Raw genomic sequence first — 20074 nt, 5'->3', positions numbered from 1 at the left:
AAATAAAAGCAAACATACAAGTTTGAATATTCCCATTCATTCATTCATTCACACACACACACACACACACACACACACACACGATGTTCATTCTTGCATAACTGTCAAACTGCCACCTACATGAAAAGTTACTGGGATTACTAATGACACTAGAAATAATACTATTAGTGGTGTTTAAGTGACTTTAATGAAAAGCAAATATTCAGGAAATAGAATTAAATTTTGGAGGGTTTTCCCCCCCGTTTCACTCACTTCTCTATATTAGTCACTAACTTCTTGTTGTTCTAGGATGGAAATGAAATGAAACGAAATACTTTTAGGTGCATAGCTACCTAACACTTGACACACTATTCAAAAACCAAAACTTAGTCTTGCTCTCCCACCCCACAATACAAATTGGTGCTACAGAATGTTTGGCTGGACAATCACATGACTGAAGCAACAGAAGGCATAAGGTCCAAAGCAATATGTTATGGAGATTCTCAATCATCCATGTCTTGGTTGTTCCAAAGATGTTTCTTCTCATCCAAGATGCTTCTTCAGGTCTCACTTCTGAAAGAAGCTTCTTGGATGAGAAGCAAAATGTCCTCAACGAAAAACAAAGGAAGTTTGGTTGCCTTTTCAAAAAAACCAAACATCTTTAGTCCAAAGCATATGATTAAGTATCGAGTAAGACAGGAAAAGGGACCATAACCACAACAGGACCTTTTAAGTCTACATTCAATTGTGAGCAGGCAAAATGGTGACCAATGAGATCAACTTCTCTACTTTGGACAAATCATTAGACAATAATTGTCTTCTTTAGGTCATATTAAACAAAATATTGAAATGTACCTTTGCAGATCTTCTACAAGTAGATCTAAGACAGTTCTCATAATAAGGAGAGCCGTTGGTGAGGCCAAGTCACACAACTGTACACAAATGCGCCTTAGCATATGCTGAATAGGCTGGCAAGTAGAGCCAGAAAAGGATCGTACTATTTCTTGCAGTAATTTTGCTTGAACATGAAGATGCATGCTCCAAAGTTTTCTAGTATTGAGAGCTACTGATAGGTCATGTGGTTCAATAACCTACAGAAAACAAAATTAATCCCTTGAAATGCACAATAATCATACATTTGCAACATGCTGTGCCAGTCTCCACTCTGGAATTTTATAGAAAATGTATGTGAATAGAGTGAGGAGTTCCAAGAAAAATTGCCAAGGAGAGTATGTCAACTGGCATTCATACTCAAAATTATTCTCACAAAACAGCCCTATAAAGGCACATAACTTGAAACAAAGAGTACACATGAGTATTCAATACAAATATCCCTGTGGTACCTGATCCTATATTTTCCTTGGTTCTCCAGACTATTTTGTTCAATGATTCTAAATAAAACCAAGCTAAGAGTGTATAACAATATAACTTTACTTTATATATACTTTTAACTTTAATAAAAGTAAAATTCATAAATATGTTTCATAGCTCCTCAACTTTCAGGTTAGCTGATTTTTAAAAAAAAAATCATTTGGTAGTTCTTATTTACCTGAGTGGTCTGCATAGGCAGAGGAAGAGGCAGTAGTTCTGAAAGCAATATAAGGCCAGAGAAAAATCCTTCTGGGATTCTTAGAACAGAAGAAAGAACCTCTTTGAGCATTAGTGACCAAGTATTATTGGCTAGAGTTTCTTCAGAAATAGTTAGCTTCTCATTAACACCTTGGGTGAAAGTCAACAAGATATCAACAATATCATTCTGGATTTTCTGTTCATCACTGTCCAAACGCCCAGAGAGGGTTATAGAACATAAAAGCATGTGTAAAGAAATAAGTGCTGAAGGAACACGCATATCTTTAAATTCAAAGGATCCTCCCCGTAGCAATTCAGTTAACATGGTCTTCAAAAGTGTGAGAGTACATCGGGCCATGGAGATTGTAGTGACTCTGTGAAGAGTTGTTCCCATGTTGACATGGAGTCTCCAGGGCTGAATAAGAATGCTGTTTAGTTTTTGCAGAACTCTGATAAATGTGTCCATTCCTTCAGAAGAGAAGAGCTGAATAACTGCAAGGTTCCATTTAAGGTCCTTTTGCTGACCTTTATGAATGATAGGAGAAATAAAAAGAAGAAAAGTCTTTATATTTTATTTTCAACTTCATAATGAATAGAAATTAGATGCAATGATTTTGTTGGTGAAAAAAGGTAAATATTTTAACGTACTTTTTTCACTCAATAAAATGAACTGAGAATTACTCCAGAGTTTATACCATCAGTAGGCAAAGAGCAATATATTTTAGAATGTTTGTGTGATTTAATGCAATACATTCTACTCAATGAGAACTAAGAGATTAAAGATTGTACCTTCAACAGGTGGTGGAGGACAAGCAATATGACACAAGACACGAAGTGCTGTAGGAAGACCAACTCCTTCCTGAGTCATCAAGCTATCAATGTTCTTTAAAGTAAAGAAGTAGATAATGATTAAAAACATAAATATTCAAAATGGATATATCTGATTTAACAGACCAACACTGCTTCTGCACAAGCTATGGATAGATCCATTTAATTATTGTATGTAACCAAAACAATTACCCAAAAGCCGCAGTTCCCCATGTTGTCTAATAGTGTAGATTTTAGGACTTGAAGTTCACTTATATAGAAAGCACAGGGATACGGAAAGCCTGACTTATGTAACTCTTCAGCAGTCCAGCAATGGATTTGGTTCAAGATTTGGTCCTTCCTTATTGTGCAATACATCCAGCTTTGTTTTTAAAAAAGAACAATTTGTATGTGTTCTGTAAGATCACCATTCCAATATTTAGATACCAAACTAAATGTTAGCATGTATTTATTGTTTCATGAATATTTAAGTAAAACTATAAATACAATAAAGGGGACTAGGGTGGGAGGGCCAAACTAGATCCCATAAAGGAGACTATTTGTAGCTCAGAGTTGAAATGAGGGACCAATCTAGCAACTTAAAGTGAACAGCAAACATAGAATTGCCAATCCATATTTTTCCCCTTCCCAAAACATTTTAATTGAACAGCATGTCTATTTTCAACAAAATCTGAATCAAAATTAACTTCAAAATACATTTGTTCCAAAAGATGAGGAGTTTGCTATTCTAAGGTCATACTTATTTTTACTTTTTATTTATTAAATTTATATGCCATTAATCTCCCTGTCCAAGGATGGCAATGTAAACCATGTAAAAATTACGAAATTTGTTACATAGTACAGTGAAAACACACTCCCCCGTATGTTCTTACTTATTTATTTTACTGACCTGTTTAATATATTCAATGAGATTTGGGATACAATTAATTTCAAATCGGATTGTTTTCAATGGCTCCAACCATTTATTAAGTTCTAAAAACAAACAAGATCATTTGATGAATGTTACATGAGGCATTCAAGAAAATGTGAAAACAATTAGAGTGGTCAGCCTTTTGGTTCTAAAATTGATTGAATCTTAACAATGGGAACATATTTCGTCACATATGCACACTAAGAACACAGTAAATATCTCCTTTATCACTGAAATCATATCCTCCTTCTCCAAGATTCTCATTCTGCCTGACTACAAGTCACTGTTGTTCTGAGGTACTACATATCCAAAGGACCAGACTGTATAACTCTAAACATCTCCATTTCAGCCAGTTTGCATTCAAAAGATTGGACCTTTTCTCTGACAGACAGCACTGTTGGACACACTCCCAATTTATTTCCAACCCTTATACTTGATATGTAAAGTTTTAGAACAAAATAATAAAACAGAAATATTGTTTTTCTACCTAGATTTATTTAACAGCAGATGGAAAAATATTCCATACAATTCTGAGACTTCTTATTCATATTGTATTCAAAAGCATCCTTACACCAATTAAGTATAAGGCACATAAATTATATCAACCACCAACCTAGATAATTTATGAAATACCATAAGCAGCTACGGAAATTGGACAGTAGTACAAGTTAAAATCATTAATACAAATAAAATTAAGATGATTTAAAATATTATACTTTAAAGAAAACAAAATGCCTGGAAGTACACTTCATGCATGAAAGAAATCAGATGTATCTATCAGGATTGCTTTTTCCACTCAGTAGCAGAGTTACACAAAGCTTTGGACAGCACTTTTGATATTAACACAAATCAAATTTATAATGTTGAGAAACAGCAAGTGATAACTTCACAAGGAACAAAAATCCCAATACTGTTTGGGAATGTAACACCAGCACACTTCATTTTAAAGCTGTACAGGAGTAGGTGATGTGGAAATAAGAATTGATTTAAAGAATCTGTGATTCATCAATATAGAATACAAGTCTATATATTTCTTTCAAATTATGGCATCTGTCCATGAGTAGTATATTACATAAATCAGGAATATTTTTTTTCTTTAAAAACCAACTTCATAAGAAGACTGCTAAAGATCTTTCAATTATAGTATCTAGTAATCTTAATACATGCAATAGTGAAACAGAGTATTAGAAATATTTCTCCTACATCATTTAAAACATTGTCCAACAATAACAAACAGTGTACCTTGTAACTTGGTGTTATTTTCATCCGCTTTGCAAAGCTTCAGCAGGGGGGCTGAGTACAGCTCAAGCATCTGGACATCACTTGAAGACTGTATCACCAGTAGAACAAGGATGCAGGCGTAATTGTAGGCAACTGACTTTTTTGATTTGGAATCACTGTTTAAAACAAAAACCTACAACTTACTAGTTTGCTTCATATTACTTCATTTCATGTTTTAGTCTTCATACTAAGCATAAAACCCAGAGATTAAGTTTCCATCACAGGTTTCCCACTCTTCAGAGATTTAGTGGGCACACAGAACTCACAGAAGGAAAAACAACTGTGCAAGAGGATTCTCACTTGCCCAGCACAGTATTCCATTTATATTAAACACAGCAGACCAATATAGTTATCATTAAAGTTCACAGAGGTTTTATCAAGCCATCCTATTCTTTCATAATCCTTCTACTTTTAAAACGTATTACGGTCCAAAGAGAACAGTACTTAGAAGCAAGCAGTAATCTTTAGAATAAAAAATTAATTTAAAAAACAGTATTGTTCTGAACTGAGTTGAGAGTTTCTATCGATCCTATTAAAGACAGTTCTCACGCTGCAACTACAATTGGAATCAGAATTGCAGTCACTATGCAATGTGGTTATAAACCATATCATATGACTGCCCCGCTTAGTGACTACATTCCAGGCAATCCTGGTTGATGTCATAATTCCAGTTGCATAGCAACTTAGAAAGAAAGCAGGAGTCCCAGGTAAAGAGCATGGAGGTGGGGTGAGGTGGAGGCAGTGCAGTATTTGCATGAGTTGGGAGAGGAGGGTGTTGCAATATGGCTCAAGCCGAGAAAGATTGGGAGGGGAGGGGGGAAAGTGCAGGGTGTGTATGAGCACAAAGATGTAAGAAAACAGGGTACAGCATGCAAGAGAAGGGCAAAATGAAGACATAGTGCAACGGTTACCAACTGGTGGTCCATGGACCACTAGTGGTCCATGAGAAAATTTTGGTGGTCCTCAGAACAATTTTTTGCATTTTTTTATATTGCACTAAATACTATTTATCTTTTTAAAAAATTCATATTGGTGGTCCACGGGATTTTAAATTCATGGTCCCGGAGGTCCGAAAGGTTGGCGACCCCTGGCATAGTGCATACAAACAAAGAATGTTGGGGAGTTGGGGAGACTTACCAAAGCGACTTCTTTCTCTTTCCTAATGCCTTCCCCATTGACTTTGCTTGGGAAAAGCCTGCATGGAGGCTCACAAATGGCAGTTATGTGACCATGGGACACTGCAACCAGTTTAAGTGCAAACTGTTTGCCAAGTGCTCAAATTTAGTTCACATGACCGCAGGAGTGTTGCAATGACCAGAACTCTTGAGGACCAGTCTTAAGTCCCTTTGTTCAGCACCATCACAAGTTCAAATAGTCACTGAATGAATGGCACAACTTGAAGACTATCTGTACAGGAGCCCTCAGAGATATTGCTTAATGTATTATAACACTTAGTGATGAGGTCAGTCACACTCTCTCCACCCAACCAACCTCACAAGACTGTATCTGTGGATCAAGTAGAAAGAAGCAGCATTGTGTACATTTTTTTTGAGCTGCACAAAACAAAGGCAGAATATTGCGAGCCAGCCCATATAAATCTAATAATAAATCATTACCCTAATGCTTCTTTGGAGTAGAACTCCATTAAAGTAATAAGACTCTGGAGATTCTTCTCAAGACTGAAGACATGGGCAACAGCAGCTCTTCCTACTGGGTTAAAAGTGATCAAGTAAAGATTATGAAGGGTTCCCAGGAGATCTGAATGGTCAGTTTCATCAGTGGCTGTGCAACGCTGGAAGTGGCTGAATAGTTCTGAAATGCACTGCAGCGTCTGGATCGAATGAAGAAGCCATAAGGGAAATGCTTCATCGCCTGCCCCGTCGGTTTGCAGGCCTTCTTCTTGATCAGGATCTGAAAACTGACAAAATGCTCGAACCAGCAAATTGGTGGCTTCATATTCAGAAAGGAAAAAAAGGAGACCTTTCTGTGACTGTGCTAAAAACCTCAGAATATCTCTGACAGATTGAAGCACTCCAGGATGCACATTTGTTATTGGATTGGACAACAGCAAAGTGACAGACTCCAAAAAACTGTGGTTGTGAAGATACCTGAAGAAATGAAGAGAAGGATAAATAATACTAAGAAATAACATCTATCCACTACATTTTCCCATAAGATAGCTAAACTGCAACCTCATACAATTCTGTATTTGTATTACAGGGTACCCTTGTGGTTTGGAATAGAAAACAAATCCCACAAATATGAAGTGGGATTAATTACTATCATACTAATTAATATCTCCAATTTAAAAGGAAAACTGATATCCATCTTCACTGGAGAAAGTAATTATGTTAGAGTTAGAGGTAAAAGGAAAGCAGGCCCTCAAAGAACACGGTGGCTGGACACCATCAAAGGTGACACAAGAAAGAGCACAGAACAATTCAAAAGGAGTAATGCAAGCTCGGAAGATTAGGAGTGATTTGACCAATAGAATTGCCAAGAGTCAGACACAACTCAATGGATAACAGCATCAGCATTATCATTCATCTGAGCCTGAATTTAATTTCAGTAGATCTATACCTGTTTTATATTTTTGCATTAAAAACACAAAAACAATGTTTCAAATTTTTACTGATTGCTATATATTCATTCAATCCAAGAAATCAAGACTACTTGTTAAAAGTTTATTTTGCAAATCAGATGACCTGATGTTCCTACAAACTTAAATTAATGAAGCACAGGGCTAATTATTACTATTTTTATCAACGTAAGTAGAAAGCACCACCATGGTAACAAGGAGATTACTACAATTTTCAATGGCTACAAATTGGAAATACTGAGGATATTCAGGGAATAGATTATGCACAATCTTCTCTTTAAAATTCTGAAACACTCAGAATAGCACAATGGTTAGCAAGTATTAAGAACTTGCAAATTACCTATAGGTACTACCTATTCTTCAATTCTAAGTAAACATTTGAGGACTCAAATCTTTTTAATTTAAATGAGGAAAGTGAAATAACGTTAAGGAAAATGTGAAGAAACAAAGAAACGGAAATGAAAGTAGTAAAGAAATTAAAATATTTCCTATTAAATCAACAATATTTATTAAATAATGGACAAACTAGTCAAGTTTCAACTCCAATTAGACCAGGTTTCGCTTTTAAATATGCTGTGCAGTAGTGAAAATCTGATGAACATATATTGAAGGTACCAACTAAAAAAACCAGAACACGTATAACTAAAGCCATCTACCAAAATCAAAAATATACATACCTGAACAGAACTGGAAAAGGATCATCCCTTTCTGGAGGCCCTGTAATACGTGCTGTTGTTGGAAAAGATTTCACAGGTGGCTGCACCATGCTGTGCGGGGCTGTCTCCATCAAATGCAAAATTTCATCTAAAATGTTAATGAGTTTTTCAATTTCTCCTTCATTCATAGTGGAGGACTCCAAAATATTGTCCATATCCATTGGAGCATCTACATCGTTATCATATTCCTGGTTGCCTCTTTCAGGTCCAGCATCTGGATCCTGCTCAGACTCAGAATGATTTGGAAGGGATGGAGGATTTTCTGCTAGCTGGTCACCAATTTTTTTTACCTCGGACAGAATCTCATAGAAGTGACATTTCTGTAAAATGGCAGAACCTGCAGTGACTACCCTTACAGTCTGATCCAGGAGAATAAGTTCCAAAAGTCTCTGATAGCCACTTTTTTCACTGGCCTCCAAACTACTCCTCAAAAAAACCTCCATTCCTTCAGTCATGCTAATAACACTATCCAAAGCTTTGAAAGCATTAAGTTTAAGGGAAGAGGACACATGATCCGCAAAGAGCAACTCAAATAAAGAATCAATTACTCCCCCTTGCAAGAGTGCTTCTATTCCTCGAGTTCCACATTCTGCCAGTGAAGAGACAAGCTTTGTCCCAGCTTTCAGCTGACGGACGTTCAAAGCAATTGGTTGTCTCAGGGCTACTTGAAGATTTAAAGACTGCATTGTCCAGTCAACCAACTGGCTTAAGTAATCCTGGCTTGTATCCTTTAATTGCAAGTAACTTAGTCCTTTGACTACTAAACTGGGTATTTCTTCCAAAGCTGTGACCCATTTTGCACCTCTTTCCTCCTGATACAATTCAAGGAGCTCAGTCAATTTAACGGAACTCTCTACTGCCCCACTGTTTTCCTTCTCTAGATCTTGATCTCTCATCTTGGCAACTTCCATCTCAAAAGTGGTCTTGTAGGAGCAACTGAAATATAGAAGGGGTCCAAGATCCCTATCAAAAGGATCATAGGTTACAGGTGGCACTCTGGCCAAATCTTCAGCAGTATATTCAATGTCAAAACTTGGGTATTTAAACGTCTCTCGTTCCAAGTCAGCAATACCATCTTCATCACTTGAAATCTGTTCATAACCATCATCTCCTGAAACAAATATTTAAAAACATACTATAAAATTCATGTTTTAACTGTTGATTAGATAAAATACCATATTGGCTCCCACTTTGTATGTGTGTCCTTCTACACATACATACCCCACCGAAGCAATAAATAATGTATTATTAATCAAAGCACACATGAAGAACATAAGGCTATAAAATGCTATGTAATAATCTTCCCACATCTAAGATTGTGTTTTTATTCCAAAAGTTTCTATATGTTTCAATCAAATGGACATCTAAAAAGGTGCATGTACCGCAAAAAGAACGACTGCCAAGTAAACAAGACCAAGGTCAGACTTCAAGCATTCAAAGAGAAAACAGAGAAATACTTTGGCTAGCAATAGTTTCTCATGCTTATAAAAGCTGATGCAACTAACTCAAAATAGAACACAGGTGCTCAAATATACATCAATATGTAGAGACAAATTCCAAGTGTCTTGGCAAAAAATATTTGAATTTACTGGCCTACAATCCCAACAGCCCTTCCAAAGATTGCAAACCATCTTTATTGCAGCCATACTGAAAAGGTTACTAAAGCACAATGAATAGCTTGTTTATTTTCTGGCCCTTATTCAGAAGGAATGCCTATGTTTAGAGCTTTTTTGCTCCTACTGTATCTTTAACAGGACAGGGGAAAAAAATATAACATATAAGAAAATATGTATTTAAAAAGAATGCAGAAATGTTGCTAATCTGAGAACATCTTGTTACTAAATGTCAAAACAAGGACTAATTAGTCCTAACAGAATGACACTAACTAAAACACTCACTAGTTGGTGGAGTGAGGAAGGATATAAATACAACAAATAAATACTGCAATTTAAGCTTTGAAAAAATCAAATATACTTTTAAAGGAAACACTAATTTGGGGCTTATCAACAGCTCACATAAATGACTAAATTATTGCAAATTATTATTTGATTATGTACTCAATTATTCCCTTTTCACTTACAAATATTGGCAGCATCTTATAAAAATGCATACATTTTTTTTTCATCCTTTTCCAGAAATTAACAGTTAAATCTTCCTTCCTAAAATTATGTGTTTTCAAAATTGGTTCTTAAATACCATACTTTCAGCTTGCAGGTAAATCAAAGATTAACTGTTAACACCAAGCAAGGATTCAATTGTATGCATTGCAGTATGAAAAACTCTCTGTTAAGAAACCAAATATATTTTTGTGCATCGTGTATTTGGTTCCCTAATTTAATCATCAAAATATACCATAGTGAAGTTATTTTAGAAAGATGCAAAGTTTTTCCTCTCAGATGTGACAATAATGAGAACAGAATTTCTTCCTGGCTACCTGATACAGGCATTGGCTCATCTTCTTCATCATCACGTGGAGGGAGCCCAGGTGGGGTTCTTGGTCTTCTATGTTGGCCATCATAGACTAAGTGAAATAAAATTTTTATACACTGCCAACATTGTTTCAAGAAAAGGGTCAGACCAGATATTTATCTGCGAGTCAATGATTATCAAGCAAGAACAACATAATGTATGCATGCGTGAATCTAGTTGGTTGAATTTGCCTACCTTCACCTTCTTCCTCTTCATCACCTTCTTCCTCTTCTTCATCATCCTCATCCTCATCCTCCTCATCATCATCGTCCTCTTCATCATCCTGAATACTATCTACTGTTTGACCATCGTCATCCTCTTCTTCATCCTCTTCCTCCTCAACATCCACACCTTCTTCATCATCATCCATTTCTTCTGCTTGTTCTTCTTCCACTTCTGCCTCGTCAGAATATGGTCCTTCTTGATGAATGGAAGTCCGATCAGGAGAAATGGGCTCAAAATAATCTTCTCTGTGATCAACATCGTCTTCTTTCTCTCCAGCAACTGAAAATAATGAAATAGCAGGAAAATAGCAAGAAAACAATGCTTGAGGTTTCAATACTGAAAAGTTACATAATTAAAGTTAAGTAACAAAGATATCTGATTTAAAGTTAAGTTGAAATATAATATTGACCCATCAGATACTGCACCACCAGATTCAGTTTTACATAATGTGGATGGGGGATGTGAAGATTTTTAAAAAATGAATGTCAATTTTTTTTATTAAAAAAAAAATTTATTAAATTTTATTAAACACAGAACCATGTACTCTAAATTATGAAGTACCGTATTTGGGGAGGAAAATTCTTAACCCAATGGCAGGATGCAAAACACTGTCAAAAACCCAAATATACTTTTGTGCATTGTATATTTGGTTCTCTATTTTAGACATCAAAACATGTATTAGTGAAGTTATTTCAGAAAGATCCAAAGCTTTTCCTCTCAGATGTGACTATAAGAACAGAATTTCCTCTTGGCTACCTGATATAGGCATTGGCTCATCTTCATCATCATCCGGAGGAGGGGGGCCAGGTGGGGTTCTTGGTCCTCTAGGTTGAGGCCGGGGAGGGCTGCCATTGAACTGTTCCTCTTTCTCTCCATCAGCTGTAAAAGATGTTTGAGCCAAAGAAAAGTTATGTATTTTTTAAATCGTACTGCATGATAAACAAAGGCCAAACTGTTTTTGCAATTTCATTCAGATTCCAAAGCAGCGGAAATGAACTGCCGAGAGCAGGATGGGAGAAATGACATTTAAATTAATAAGAAAACAAAACCCTGTGTCTGATAACACCACCACCCCCATACCCTTAAGGGTTTAAATTGGAAAGAGAATTATTCGGAAAAATTCTGAAGCATGCGCTACTGTACTGATACTCATACTCATGAACTTACAGAATGAATTCCACTGAAAGTAGTATTGAAAAACAAATGTTTAGGAAACTACGCTTGACTGCTATGAAAGATTTGATTTTCTAACCAAAACATTTTTGAAGAGAGTTAAAAACTAGAACAGAATTGCTCACTTAATTTTGGAGTTCTTTTCAAAGCTTGTTGTTGCTGAGGAGGTGGAGGAGGTGGTGGAGGAGGAGGAGGAGAGTCTCTGTCGTGGCCTACCACTCTATCAACAGAGCCATATATTGCCAGTGTTAAGCAGTTATACCAGCCTCTTAAAACTAAGCCATCAGTGTTAACCTGCATTATTTAAAATAAAACACAAATTAAACATGACTTGCTGCATTTGAATTAACAGTATCAATTTCATCAATTGTTTTATGTATTGTTAAAGCAATACTTCAGCTTTAAAAATCCTATATATCCAAATTCTACAGCAGTTCTGAAATATGCTTTTTATTTCAAATGTTTTCAGCTCTCATTACGAGGATCTATCTAAAAACATGAAGCCCATTTTTGCTAGGAACATCTGTCTATTAAACTAAATATCATACAATGCTATGACGAAGAATGAGATTTGGGAAAAAATATCTTTGCCTCTCTTCTGAATGATTGTAGTATAATGACATTCAACAATGCCATAAAGTATAGAGAAATCACAAATCATCATTACACACAGCATCTCCTAAAATTTCAATTTGGTAACCAATTGCACCAAACGACTCCCCAGTTACATTATAGATGACTCCCATATCCAAAAAAAATGCAAATAAAGTATCAACTCATAAGATCTAAGGTATTGTGTAAACAAAGAAATTTATGTACATATGTATATATTTGTGTGTATATACACATACTTCGTAACCCTTCAGCATCCATTGAACCAACTGATGATTTTGAGAAGACTTTGATGGAATACACTGAAAGTAATCCAGTCTTTGAAGAGTACCTCTGCCCAAAAGGGTTTTTTTAAAAGTTATGATATTAACTAACAAGAGGGACAGCATCACAATTTACATAGTAATTACCTTTGCATTGGGCCTGAAAATAATTGAAGAATTTTCATCATACTCCAGGCTATTAAGTAGAAGAAAATTAGATATTAGGTAATAAACACGTATATTTTTCTCCAACATCTTTTCTTAGTAGCTAGTCTTACAATAGGACTTCTTACAACCTGCACTTTTAGAATTAGGCTAACCATACATGCATTAAGTGGCATAATACAGGAACTCTGTATCTGCATTTTATTCATTTTCTGTAGACTGTGTATCTCAAGGATTGCTTGTTTAATGTTATGCAATAGTACAGTTGGACAGAATTTGGCAACGTGACAGCTGAGAAGACCACAAAAAATAATGGTTACAGGAAATGGTAAGTATGCACTATCAGAATCACTTTTCATGAAAGAAGTAACAAGTTTGTTTTCTGTGTTGCATAATTTTATGGTTTCTGGTATATTCAGTGTTTTATGAAGTAATGTTTTTAGTACTTACCTTCCTAGCCTGTCAAATACAGGTGCACTTGGTTTGCTGACATTGTTGAAAAACAGGTCTAACTGAAAGGTATGAGGAGATGTCTCACTGGGAACAGAGTCAAAGTGGAAAAAATATCATTTTTTAAATCAAAATCTGGTTAATGAGAAAGGCAAGTCTTAAAAGACTGCTAAGCTATCTGCAGGAAGATAAAGAGTTCCCAACTATTAAAAATAGTAAATATTTACATTATTAAGCTATTATAGCAATAGCAGTTAGACTTATATACCGCTTCATAGGGCTTTCAGCCCTCTCTAAACGGTTTACAGAGTCAGCATATCAACCCCACAGTCTGGGTCCTCATTTCACCCACCTCAGAAGGATGGAAGGCTGAGTCAACCCTGAGCCGGTGAGATTTGAACAGCCGAACTGCTGAACTAGCAGTCAGCTGAAGTGGCTGCAGTACAGCACTTTAACCACTGCGCCACCTCGGCTCTTCATTATATATTTTGTAAAACACGGTTCATACTTTTCTCAAATATGAGCATTCTTATCTATGTATAATATAGATAAAACTACCAATACTGGTAGAATAAAAAAATGTTGTTTTTTTCTTTCGTACAACAATTTCTATGACAATTTCTTTGGCAGTGTGTAATACTATTCTTTAATCTCAGGTACTTCACTAGCTTTCTGGCTAATCTTGAGCACATGTATGTCCACATAAAATCCTGACATATTAAAATGTTGTCTTTACATTGAATCCCTTGACAATGAGATGGCCAGCATATATATTAAATAAATCAAGTATTGAATGCAACTGTCAATAATCCCTTTTTCCAACTAGTGGAAACTGCTTTTGAAACGAGTGTAAGCCAAAATCTCAGAAACAAACATCCATTGCTTCCTCTTCTTTTTTTATCTTGAGTCATGATTTGTAATATCTGAATTGGGCAAACAAGAATTGACATTAGCCAGAACTGACTTCAAACTATGGCTGACAAATCCAGAATTGACTCCAAACTGTAGCTGGCAAATCCAGCTCAAAAAATTATTTTCTCAGCAATTATTTTGCTTTTTTATCATCATTTCATACATCCTGCCATTACTTATTCAAAACTGAAAAATTATAAGAGCTATATTTCTTGTTTCAATTAATAAACAAATCCTTTTCAAAGTTCTTTTATATTTTGGTTTCTTAAAGCAGAAGTATATTCCATTATATAATGCTGGATGAACCCAGGAAATCTCAGGTTCAAGTCTATTGCAAATTCGGGCACATACTTTCACTCTCTGATTCAGTACGCCATTTTACAGAAGTTAATATCTCTTCTTATAAAAATAAGGGAACATCATAAAGCACTATGTATGTTAAAAATGACCTAGAAAACAGTGTTAGACAATCTCTTATATCATTTTTGCTTACCCATAAGCTCTACTTTCAGGTAAGTTAGAGTGAGCTCTTATTCCTGGAGGAATCACACGCACTTCATTGATGTAAACTACACAAGGAAAGCGAACCACGTCTACATTAGTGCTTTGCTAGAAAAAAATGAACAAAATTCATGAATTTTGAAGTGCAAAGTATCTTTGTTTTGTTTCATGAGCACTCAAAAATCTGTCAAAATATGCATTTCACATAATCCAGACCTTGCCTAAAAGTAACAAGTGGTATAACCATAACCATCCATTCCAGATGTAACATGCTATTTGCAACAGACAATACAATTAAAAACAATACTGCAGAATTCATTTTAATTTGGTTTTTGTCATTTTAACAGTGCCCCATTTTTTATGATAAACATTATAACAAGATGGCAATGAAGCAGCAGCTTCTCTGCTGAATTCCATATGATACTTTATTTGTGGTAAACAGTCAAAATGATCAAACTCAAATTATAATAGCTCCGAACATTATGTGAAGATCTAGCTGTCTAGAAAAGGCTCTAATATTGGGAAAGGTGGCAGGAAAAAGAAGACCAGAATGATCAAGGTGGATGGTCTAAGTGGCAGTGGCAATAAGTGAACTATTGAGAGACTTGAAAGAACTGATAGATTCACATAAATAGTCAGACAGACATATGCTTTGCATACATTCACAGGACTGCAGTTAATAGAAACTGAACGTAACTAGTGAATATCTTTTCTTTACAGGATATGTGACTGGTTTTATCTGATGATCAACAAAGAAATTCAATTCTGATAATATGTCAGCAAATTCTTTTAACATTAAAGAGATAATTCTTAAAATAAAACAAAAACACTTTAGGAACCTCAACTTTTTATAATTTTAAACATTGAATGCTTTTAAATTCTACATACTCTAAGAACTCTTAATTAAAAGGTGCATAAACAAAAACATCTAAACATTATAAAATCTTTCCCCAAAAACATAGTTTAAGGTTCCTCAGTAAACAATCAATTCTTATGCAATTATATTATTGATATGCTAGTAATGTTAAGAGTATCAATTGGAAAGATGGGGTACTATTTTAACAATAAACTTGTAATAACCAGATTGATCATTTAGTTGGAAGATCTTAGAGGATATTTAGCCTAACCCCCTGCTCAGGACAGGATTCACTACTATTGCATGTTTGATAGATGACTATCCAACCTCTATTTGTAGACTTTCTTATGTCTATCCTGAACCTATGTTCTGAACTAGTTTTGACCCACTGGTTCTGTTCCTACCAATAAAGAATAAATCCTCTTCATGTGACACCTTTCTGATATAGACTAAATGATCCCAAATCATTTAACCATTCCTTGTTTGGCTTGCTCTCCAAATCCCTCACAGTCTTTGACATAATTGCTTTTTCCCCATTTCAATATACTTCATGTCCTTTTTAAAACTGAGATCAAAATAAACTAATGAAGTTTTACAAGCTTATAATAAAATGTACTAAAATAATGTAATAAAAAATCAACATTTGCTAGATATGTATATCTTGATGGGCAAAAAGCATATTAAAAACCACAGGGGCTGGCATTCTCCTGATACATTTTTACTACAGTACCCAAAATAATTTAAGCACCTAACATTGGGCAAAAGGATCCTTTTACCTATTGCTTAGCATAAATTTTAAATTAAGTTCTTATATCAAAACTCCAAAGCTGCATGCATATATCCACACTAATTTCACATAAAGCAGTATACCACCTGCACATGAATATCTTAGAAATCAAATAGCACACAAATCCAATGATTGTATGTTGAGAAATGTATATTCAAAGACATTTGATTTATTTTTGCTTACTGTCTATACAATATTTCATTGAATCCCATGATTTCTTTTATCTTTATCATGAATTTAAGAAAGCTACATGTTTTTAAATGTTGATTAATACTGGATGGTTTTATTGCCGTCATTATTTAACTGAATTAGTCATATACCGGCATTTCGCCCTTCAAAGCTTTACTAGGGGAGAGATAGGAACAGGAATTATATCGCTATGAACTACAATCGGGAGGCACACATTTTGATTGAAAGATAAGATTTGGAGGGGGGGGGGGTGTTGAGCGGCGAGGTTATGCCAAAACAGCAAAAAATGGAAATACCCACCAAATCTATACACGTCCGCATACCTCAACAGTTTGTTTTATTTTATTTTATTTTTAAACCCACTATCGCTACCGTTACGTGAAGCTGATTTCCTTTGTGGAGTCTGCAGACGGAGCTCTGAAATTAAGAGCCCACTATTTCCCTTCTCATAATGATTATCTTCTCTCAGATCCCAATTCCATCCTATCTGGAAGGCTGGGGGCGGCGAGGGGGAATGGGAGGTGGGAATGGAGAGACCCACGTCGCCTCCGTTACCTCAGTGCTTTGGTGTTTGAAAGTATCCAAAAAAAGCAGCTCCGTTGTTGCATCCGCCGCCATCTTGCGTCGGCGGAAGCGCCGAATCTTCCATGGCGAGCACTTCCGGGGCAAAAAGAGACGGGGGGGGGGCGGTTGGCATTTGATTTGCATAGCTGCCTTTGCCCGTCTCTTTTATCTGTATAAAAAGCAAAACAAACCACCAGTGACCGGAGGTTAAAAATCAGGAAGGCGGGCATATTGTTTTTGATTATTTTTCTCCATAGACCAACAGCAGCTCTCCTGCTACAACGTCTGGAGATTGACAGCGAACGGATAGGGTCGACTATATTGTTAAAACCGCCGTAAAAGTCTTCTCTTATTATTTAGGAACAGTATGATTTGCCTAGGATTGGTTCCACGTGAGAATCTAGCTTTAAGAATTTTTTTTAGTAACCTTGCAACGAGTGGGGATGATTTTTTTTTCTTGGTATGTCATTTTATTTCCCTTTTACATTTTAAAACTTCATTTTTTGTAGATCCATTGAAACATCTTTGCCAAGTCATTCTTTTGCATGTCATTTGTTTGAGAATAAGCAGCCCCTATAATAAATTGACTTCTGAGATATCCGGCGCCCGGCTCAGGGTGTCTTCATTCAGGTACAGTATACCTGTAAACTAGCATTGAACTGAGAAAAGCCTTTCTTTAAATCCACCGAAGGAACCGATGGCATCTTTGCGGAGTACCGCATTTTATGAAAAGACACCAGGTTCCCCTCTGTATCGGATGAGGTGAGCTGTAGCCCACGACATAGCTATCTTTTTAATAAAAATGTATTTGGAAAAGGTGCTAACTTCTGATTTTTGTCTATCATTAACATAACTGTCATCCTACTTTAGTCCTAAAGTTAGTTGAAAATAAATCTCAGGCACTGGGCTTAGTTGAAGCTGATCTATGAATATCACTGCTCCTCTGTATTCTTCGGGGATTCTGACTGGTGATGTGTTTGTTCCCTGAGCACTTAACAGCCGGTATAACATCCCAAATAGGATATAATATTACAAGCTAGATTCCACGTAAAGTCCGGAAAGTAATTTAGATACCAGGACTTTTAATGCCAGTGGTAACATCTACACAGTAAATAAGGAAAAATATATCAGCTTGCAAAAGGTGATGATCCGATGGGCTTCTTCATGAGTCAATTTAGGATGACTGGAGACAAGTTTTGACAACTGTATTCTCTGCAGAAATGTGCAGAGCGACTTCTCAGTACAGTACAAGATCTATTCTGATTTATTGTATTTCCTCTTAATCAAGTCTTACCTAAGTTAACATCTCCAAATGTCCTGTAAGGCTCTCCACACACAGAGAAAAGTTTCTAAACTCTTAGAACTAAATAAAAAGGGAGCAATTTTGTAAGCCAACTCAATTGGAATGCCTCGAGGAGAAAAATGAAGAAAAAATATAATACATAAAAAGGATTTCTGCATTTAGATTTTCCCCTTCCGCTAGGCAGATTTGTGTGGGGTTTATTTTACCAGAAACAGGAAGCTTTATAAACAAACCATAAAAAACAGTTGCCAAACCGAACAGCCATTAAAGTGCTTCTGAATACAGATGGTTCCTAAAAATTTCAAACCGGTACCATACCATGCCATACAGTTCCGCCCTTAAACATAAAATGCAAACTGGAGCTATCCCCTATGCTACCCTTTATCAACTTGGTACCTTCCAGATGCTGGACTAACTCTCAAAATAGCTAGGCTAATGAATGTATGGGGGGAGAGATTGGGAAGTTGAAGTCCAGCAGAGAGCAACAGGCAGGGGAAGCATTCTTCTTTGTTGCACATTTATTGCATATTTGTAACCTATACCTATTATTAAGTGTTGTACCTTAGGATTCTTGACAAATGTATCTTTTATGTACACTGAGAGCATATGCACCAAAGACAAATTCCTTGTATGTTCAATCACATCTGGCCAATAAAGAATTCTATTCTTATTCTATTCTATTTAACTCTAATTCATTGTAATACTGGTAATAGCTGTTGCTAAAAAGAAAAAGCAAGCCGGGTAGAAAGAAATCCTCCTTAACGTCTTAAAATCACTCCAGAAACCCACTCAAATCTTCTGCGATCCCTTTTTTACTGCATTCTGTAGCAATCTGGGCAAGGAGCTTAGAGCTCCGTTTCTTTACCCTGCTACTCCCGGGGCAGACGTAGCAGCAACCTGTGGCCAGGAGAGCCCCTGCGCAGACTCCAGAAGCGCGATTGAAAAGATTTTGATCGCTTTCTTGAATGGCAGGCAGGCAATCAGCAAGGGAAGAGCTGCTTCTTTCACCCCGAGGAGGGCGGAGCAAGCGAGAGTCTCCGCCCCTTCCAAAGCAAGAGGCGCTGCTTCCTGCAACGATTTGCTCTGCAAGAAAGAGGTGATTGGTGGGGCTTTAAGCCTCCTGCAGCGACGCTGCCATTCAGCCACCTGTTTTGGGCTACCGCAGTTTCTATCGCGGGCGAAGGTCTTTCTTGCCAAGTGCAGGCGCAGCGAGGCGATGGACAAAAAGAGCAGATAGTTGTAGATGGATGCGTGACCTGCTCCTCAATCCAACGTGGATTGCGGAACCCTTCAAACAAAACGATGAATTCCACCGCTCTGGAGCTTCGGCGCCTACGGTTGCAGCCAAACGAAAACATTCCCATCAAACGGACTTGCTTGGAAGGCAGGGGTCCAATTCCCACCGTCCTCGCCAGCCTCTCCAACTGCTGGAGAAGATCAAAGATCAAACTTTCTCCAAAGTTGGTTGGAGAAAGGCTGGCTCCCCCACGAGGCTTCACCCTCTGGAATCTGCATGCGCCCTGGATTCGCAGTCACAAACCGCCTTGTTCACCTGGGGGAAAGAGAGGGCGGCGCCTTGAACGAAGAAAGCGAAGACAAATCAGAATCTACCGCGCGAAAATGCGCCCTTCGGAGACTTGACTTTTCTTTCCCTGATTGGGCTGGTTCCTTCTGTTGCTTCACGGATGCTTCCTCCGCAAACTCGCACGCTCGCCATGTTTAA

At 36.7% G+C, this 20074-nt stretch overlaps 1 protein-coding gene across 2 annotated transcripts in view; it reads right to left on the bottom strand.

Annotated features, from left to right (window-relative positions):
• VIRMA (vir like m6A methyltransferase associated) overlaps positions 1 to 17141 on the bottom strand; it is a 30241-nt gene extending 13100 nt beyond the window's left edge. Inside the window, exons 1-14 of one of the 2 annotated variants that reach the window (XM_087706853.1) lie at positions 17040 to 17141; positions 14645 to 14760; positions 13240 to 13326; positions 12772 to 12820; positions 11875 to 12043; positions 11333 to 11455; positions 10547 to 10855; positions 7844 to 8993; positions 6184 to 6675; positions 4529 to 4683; positions 3266 to 3348; positions 2338 to 2431; positions 1529 to 2073; positions 835 to 1070 (exon numbers count right to left, since the gene is read on the bottom strand). In XM_087706853.1, coding sequence (XP_087562979.1) covers positions 835 to 1070; positions 1529 to 2073; positions 2338 to 2431; positions 3266 to 3348; positions 4529 to 4683; positions 6184 to 6675; positions 7844 to 8993; positions 10547 to 10855; positions 11333 to 11455; positions 11875 to 12043; positions 12772 to 12820; positions 13240 to 13326; positions 14645 to 14760; positions 17040 to 17102 — 3671 coding nt within the window. In that variant the 5' untranslated portion in view covers positions 17103 to 17141. Of the gene's footprint in view, positions 1 to 834; positions 1071 to 1528; positions 2074 to 2337; positions 2432 to 3265; positions 3349 to 4528; positions 4684 to 6183; positions 6676 to 7843; positions 8994 to 10546; positions 10856 to 11332; positions 11456 to 11874; positions 12065 to 12771; positions 12821 to 13239; positions 13327 to 14644; positions 14761 to 17039 lie in introns of those variants that run through there. The other variant, XM_087706852.1, reaches the window with a different exon arrangement.
• Between the last annotated feature and the right edge of the window lie 2933 nt (positions 17142 to 20074).

This window comes from Thamnophis sirtalis, unplaced genomic scaffold, assembly GCF_051295495.1.
Source record: "Thamnophis sirtalis isolate CommonGarterSnake01/CBP01778 unplaced genomic scaffold, rThaSir2_p1.2 scaffold_2, whole genome shotgun sequence".
NCBI classification, from domain to species: Eukaryota; Metazoa; Chordata; class Lepidosauria; order Squamata; family Natricidae; genus Thamnophis; species Thamnophis sirtalis.
This window is presented reverse-complemented; position numbering and strand designations above follow the sequence as displayed.